Source organism: Pholcus phalangioides, unplaced genomic scaffold, assembly GCF_987345545.1.
Source record: "Pholcus phalangioides strain wild (caught in Gottingen) unplaced genomic scaffold, Ppha-v1.0 ptg000022l_1, whole genome shotgun sequence".
In the NCBI taxonomy this organism is placed as follows: domain Eukaryota; kingdom Metazoa; phylum Arthropoda; class Arachnida; order Araneae; family Pholcidae; genus Pholcus; species Pholcus phalangioides.
Genome location: NW_028301615.1, coordinates 17,061,310 through 17,068,071, shown reverse-complemented (window position 1 = coordinate 17,068,071; position 6,762 = coordinate 17,061,310). Strand labels below are relative to the sequence as shown.

Here is a 6,762-nt window from a genome sequence, read left to right as displayed (position 1 = left end):
AGTAAATTCAACAAGTTGCTTTCACCTATGTTGGGATTGGTGAGCTGAACAGTACAGGTTAAGCCAAGAGAAATGCAGATATATACAGGCTCAACTGAAGAAGTTCCCCATATGTGCAAAGATGCGACAGAGTGAGCTGTGAATTATCTGTCAAATAAAAATGGGTGATAGACAAGGGAACATAAAACACACTATAGCCCTCCTGCCCTTTCTCTAACCATTTTCAAGTTATTGTGGGAAATGGGTAATGAAAGAAAAATGTGTCAAGTATGAAAAACACTAATTTCTGCAGTTTCCTGAAAGAGCTACATGCAAACCAAGCACATGTTTAGGAAGAATGGAAAAAAGTCCTACATATTGTGACATGAATTTCATTGAAATTTCTGGATTTAATGGTGAGCTACAGGTGCTGAAAGATTGGCGAAGTTCAAAATCGAATTGTCACCAAACTTTTCTATCACCAGTTAACTTAACACCATTCTAGCTACAATTTGGCAAATTTACCACCAGCTTGCGAAAGAGCCTGCAATAAACCATATCTATATTCTAAATTTATCATTTTGTTTGCAATATATCACTGAGATCAGTGTTTGTTGAAGTAGAAATTTTAGTCCATTTTACACTTCACCAATCTCTGTGCTTGTAGCTCTATATTAAATCTAGTCATTCCGATAGAGGTGATGTCACCTTATAGGATTTTTTCTGCAAAATCAAATTGTGGCCAAAATCTGTAACTGTCGATTTTGAATTTTTATCAAAGTAGATATTCAATGAATGCTGATTTGTGATTTTTGTGATGTATTGCGAACAAAACGCTAAATTTCTCCTGAACTAGAACACTATGGTTTATTGTAGGCTCTTTCGAAAGCTTGTGCAATGGACAAGTTTTTGGTAAATTTTTTTGATATTAATAGATACAGAATTATCATACTGTTATTAGAATATTTAAAGTGTGAATCTGAATAACATTTTTGAAACGATAATTTGGGAATTCTATTTTCTCTCCTATGTTTTTGTCAATTGTGTTCTTATTTTGCCTACTTTTTTTTTCAAATTTTCACTTCTAGGACTGGTGTAGGTCTTTCAGAAACTGTACAAATTTGTGTCTTTTTAGACGACGCATTTTTCTTCTGTAATTCATATTCCACCATAACTCGAAAATGGTTAGAGATAGGGCTGGGTTGATATGATGTTTTATGTTCCACTTGGGCTCATTTATCACCTATTTTTGTTTGGCAGATTATTCACAGTTCATTCTGTTAACACACAGTGAAACCTCACTACAACAATAATAGATATAACAATAAATCCCTCTACGATGATATTTTTTTCTTGGTCCACATTGCTATGTTGAAGTTTTACTGTAGTGTAAATTACTAAAGGCTAAACACATGGTTTTTTTAAAAAAAGACAATGATCACGTCAAAGACAAAGAATTATCTACTATTTACTGCCAGAATTTGTTATTAAGTATTATTAAAATGAGAAAACTCATGAAAATCAATTTCATAACCAAATACATTCACGTTGTCTTCAACCTGTTGTTTGCGAACACCATGGTGCATACTCTCAAGCACACGGTGCTTGATGCCCGTGTTCTATTCCGTGCTCGTGAGCACTTAACGTCTGGATTAAACACCTTGTACAAATTATATTCAAGGATAAATATCTTTCATCATACATTCTTAAGTTGAAATTGCTGTAAGAGTGCTCATGACTACAGGGGCGGATAGAACAATAGTGATAGAACAATAGATTTGGCCATCTTTTCCCTTTTTGGTCATTTTCTCACAAGCCCGCTCCTCGCTATGTCCTTGCATGACTAGAAGGTTGAAGACTTCTGACATACAGAATGGGTTAAAGACAATGGGGGGGGGGGAAGGAGTATCAAAGATGTATATGAGTGACACACATACGTATTAACATAATCATGTTCCCCCCCCCCCCCCAGAGATTCAAGTTCCCGCCCTTTAGAAATTTTTCAGACTTCACCTTCAACATAAATTATAAATTTCGGCAACTATTGGAAATTGGCCATGCTTTTCTGTATTTGAGATCCCAACTTTCAGAGGAAATGATACAATTTAAAGTCTGTATCGAAATAATGCGATCTGTGCAGAAATTTAAGAACTTCGTAAAGAGTAAATTATAAACACAAATATAGGAACCATGCTGGCATCTATTATATAGAAAGTGAACGAAAAACTGTCAACTAGTAATATTTCTGAACTATAGATGACAGCAAATTCATTATGGGTATTTTTTTATAGTGATCAAAACTGTCTTGACATTTATGTAAACAAACGTAACGGCCCTTATATTTCCACTGAGCTTGTTTACTGCCATTTGGTTTTCAAGGATGATACTAGATTACTATTATTCTTAATAAATACTAGATGGCAGCAGCCATCCGAGAAAGATTTCCTTCAGCCCCTAAAGGCCTATGAAATTAAATTGGGCTTCCAAATTAACATTACACACAATTTTTTTCCAAGCCCTATATCTGAATTCGAATCTTAGGACAGCAGTAAAATTATGTCAGTGTATCTGCTAGCATAGAAAAGGGTTGCTAAGTCAGGGTTTGACAAACAACAAGTGACCACGGCGGTAGCAAATTAGTATTGACACCAATAAAACTTTCTACAATCAAATCCCATTATAACAAATTCCAAGAGAATGGAGAAATCACTTTGTCATAACGAGATTTACAAAGGAATTCCAGGTTTTTACATTGTTCCTATGTAAAGTTATCTGGGGATTAGAAAAGTTTTCTTTGAGAGACAAGATTTTCTCTATAATGGTATTCATTAAAACAGGAATCGACTATAGGTGTAGTTACTAAATTGGAATCTTGAGTGAATACAAAAATTTTGGAATCTATTAATACCGAAGGTGGTGGTCGTTATGCCATGGAAAAGTTGAAAAAATATATTTTTTATAGTAACAAATGTTTGGAAAACAAATCTTCTTGTGATTTGCCAGGCCTTTCTAGAAGTGCCGGACAAGTCAAAGAATCGTAGCTCCCTCTCCACAAGACTCTAGGACGGTTCTCATAATTTTTTTGTTTTTCAAACTAAGAGTGGGGGGAGAAGTTCCCAGGCTATTGGCGCCCAAGTGTTTCAGTGGTAACATGCTCGTCTTCCACCATGAAGGTTACCATCAAGGTCCATGGACCTTGAAAGAATATAGAAAACAAAAATTCTTTACCAACCAGGCCTAGGACAACCACTGATAGACGGCGCCTTCATTTCCCATCCAACTCCATTGGTATGAAGTTGGCGTATGGTAAAGTAATAGCAGCATAGGGGGACTGTGCTGAGGGTGTGGGAGCAATGCAAAGAACACACTGCTTTGGACCGATTTTGACCATAAAAAAACAAAAAGCTTGACACTTAAATTTTCTTCTGATGTGCCAATTCCTGCATTAAAACTATCCTGGTTCTATAATATGAATCAGTTCATTTCTACACATTTTATATTTCACACTGCATCAATCAAAATTAATAACTGGAACGCAAAACGTGAATGCTCAAATCCTATCTTACAATCAGATTGTCACAAATGTATATATTTTTCACAATGAACAAAAATGTTTCACAAAATTTTTATAGTGATACGAAAAAAAAAGTGAAAAAGGTAATTCTTTGCAAATAATTTTGAAGGCATTTTTAGTCTAAGGATGAAATGAAGTACTGAATATAACATCTTTTCTTCTTTACAAAAAATAATAATGAATGCGGCAGTGATCTGAGAATTCCTCGGGGGGGGGGGGGGGGGAGAACATAAGGCACTTGTTAATGTTAGTCAATGGAAAAATTGTTGTCTCGATTAACACAAAAAAAAAAAATGATGATATTCAAGAAACACGACGGGGCAATTCTGAACCAAGCATTATGGTGAGACTCGCTAAATTTTGACTGTTTTTTAATCGAAGAGTGTTTTCGTTGACGATATGAAGCAGCACAGCAAAAGCTATAGGAACGCTGATCACTTCTTTCTGATCCGTTGGCAATGCAAGTTTCAGCCGCTCATAGGCTCCACAAAAGTCAACAGCGTTTTTATCGGAACGCTGCTTGTCTGGCTCTCCGTCAGCCCCACCAGGACTCTTGGACAGTCGCTCTTGATCTAAGTGTGCTTTGATGATTTTCCAAAGTGCTTGTTTCATTTGAGCTTGATTGATAAACTTTGCTACTTTCACGTAAGGTATTATATCCTGTTCTACCAGATCGGGTTCTGCAACCATACTTTTTTCATGGCAATCTTCATCCCCATTGACACTATGATCGGGACACCCTACGTCATCTTGGTAATCGTTGGGGGTTTTATTGTCGACACAGAACTCCCGATCAACAGGGTTGTCGTAATTATAACCCCCGATGCTCTTATTGAGAGCAACAGCCATTCTCGGCTTCCGAACAACGTTTGATTTCAAGAACAGTTTGCCAGTGTCCTTTGGATCATACACCCAAACGGGATATGTAGTGCTCTCTGTACCCCATTCTTCAAGTTGCGCCGCGGACAACACGAGATTTCCACCACGACTCAGCCTATCTTTGTGCACGCTTGGTTCGGGCATCTCAAAAGTAAACTTGAAAGGTACTTTCGATTTGTCATCCTTTTCTGTCTCGTTATTTTCTTTCGTAAACCGTGAGGACTTCGCCCCCAGAGTTCTTCTTCCTAGCACTACAGCTTCCAGTAGAGGATCAAGAGCAGCGTATTCATCTGAAGCAGATGATGGCAAACACATGGTGATGTTTCTAACAGATAGCTCGTTCCGAGAAGCTCTCGGCACAGTGTACATAAGATTCGTGAAGCGGGCGCTGACTCGTCTCTGTTGATTTGTGAGATCAGGAGTCACAAAATTACCCCCGTCGCCACCAGCCCCAACCGATTGATTTGAATCAGCAGCGCCATCGAAATCATCCGGGATGGAAGCTTGTTCAGTTAATATCTCGGGATCAATGCGCAGGTCATCATCGGTTTCCGTCGCCACGAATACCTGTTGGCTGAGTTTTTGAATCTCAGCATCATTTGTGTAACCAGCATTACTTCCTACCGAACGACGAGGTAAAAGCTCATCAGAATCCAATGGCCACTTCGGTTCGTTCAAGCAATACACTGATAGGGTGGGAGCAAATTTCAATGGTGTTTCCGCAGAGGCATATGAGAAACGATCCATCAAGTCTTTTGGTAAATCAATTTTAGAAAAATCACACATTTCCGGCTCTTGATAGACATAGGGCACTGCCTCGTTCATAATCACTTTACAAGCATCGCCACTGACATTCAGACTCTTCAAAACGCCAGCGACATCTTCATCATCAAAAATATCTGATAACTGATGGAATTTCTCATGTGGTTCGCCGTCGGTCTCAAGAGTATCATCGATAGCGTCAGGATTAGCAGCGACTTGACTCTTTAACTTCCTATGTTTTGACTTCCTTCCCTTGGGACCACTCGCAGCTCCACCGCTATCGTCCATCGAATCGCCCTCCTCACCAATGTTTCCGGACCCGTCATCGGCTCTGGTTTTCTTCTTCGTCGGGATACTCAGCGAATCAGCAACCTTGAGCGTTTTGGCGTGCAAACTGTCGACCCTCACGCCATATATCCTGGCACTGGCCATGAGGGTCATGCTGGCCATCTGGAAGTTAGGGACCCTGGCGCTCTTCTTGATCATCTCGTACATGTACTCGATGAGGTGGAGGCCAAAAGCGTTCTTGGTGTTGATCTTGTTCTCCGACGTGAGCTTCATGCACATCTGGTAGTGCTCCCGCTTCTGGCTCTCGTTCAGGGCGTTGACGGTCGCCTTCGAAGGCCTGACGGAGACGCTCTGGCGTCGGAAGGACGCGCTCATCCGAACCCGCTGGCGTTCCAGGACGGTCCGCTCTGCCTCGTCGTCATTCTCCGGCAGGACCACGGACGCGTCGTCACACAGGAGCGTGAATCCCGCAGCCGCTGCGTTGGTGACATTTGATTTCCTCCTTACGGCCGAGAATCTGAAGTTTAGAGTCTTCGTTGTACTGATCGGGGTGCTCGCGATGGGCATACATCCGACCAACGCAAAACAAAGCGCCATCGTTCACGTGATCGGCTTACGGAGCACTAAAATATGTCTTCCTAATACACAAATTAAAATAATGTTTACAACAGACGGCACTGAACTTATCAAACAAAGCACACTTTCAAATTACAACTGTTAGTAAACCAAATAAGAGCGCGGGAACTCATCGTTGCCGAATATTTTTTTCTAATTTTCAAAAAATAACGCATTTTGAGTCTTGCTTGTTTGAGCCAATCAAATTGCAGCTAACATTTTGAGCTGCTGAATTATTTTCAAGAGATCGACTCTGATTGATGAATTTTATCAATGAATGGAGGATTATTTATTATTACTTTTCAGAATCTGAGTTTATTTTGAATTTGTTCATGACTTAAAATCTATATTATTGTATTTTAGGCGATGATAAAGTTTCTTTGTAAATAAAAACTTCGGCATGTGTCGATGAAACAGTTGTTTTTTGAGTCCAGACTCTAAATACAAAATGGCGTTTCAAAAGTTTATGTTGAAGGATGCAGATGTAAAGATGGATGATTTTTTTTCTTGTCCCATGATTCATCAAGTTGAGAAATTTTCCTGGATATTATACAGAAGTGAACTGGAGAAAGAGAAGTTTTTTTGTCCACCGGGAGTTGGGAGTTTCATCTACCTTGGTATAATATCCAAAGATTTATAGATTTGATGTATCCTGAGAAGAAAAA

General features: G+C 39.2%; 1 protein-coding gene across 1 annotated transcript; it reads right to left on the bottom strand.

Moving 5' to 3' along the window:
- Positions 1–3,856: 3,856 nt before the first annotated feature.
- Positions 3,857–6,079, bottom strand: LOC149069539 (condensin complex subunit 2-like). Its single transcript, XM_089250071.1, has one exon. It carries the CDS (start codon positions 6,077–6,079, stop codon positions 3,857–3,859), a length of 2,223 nt encoding a protein of 740 aa, XP_089106197.1.
- Positions 6,080–6,762: the final 683 nt, after the last annotated feature.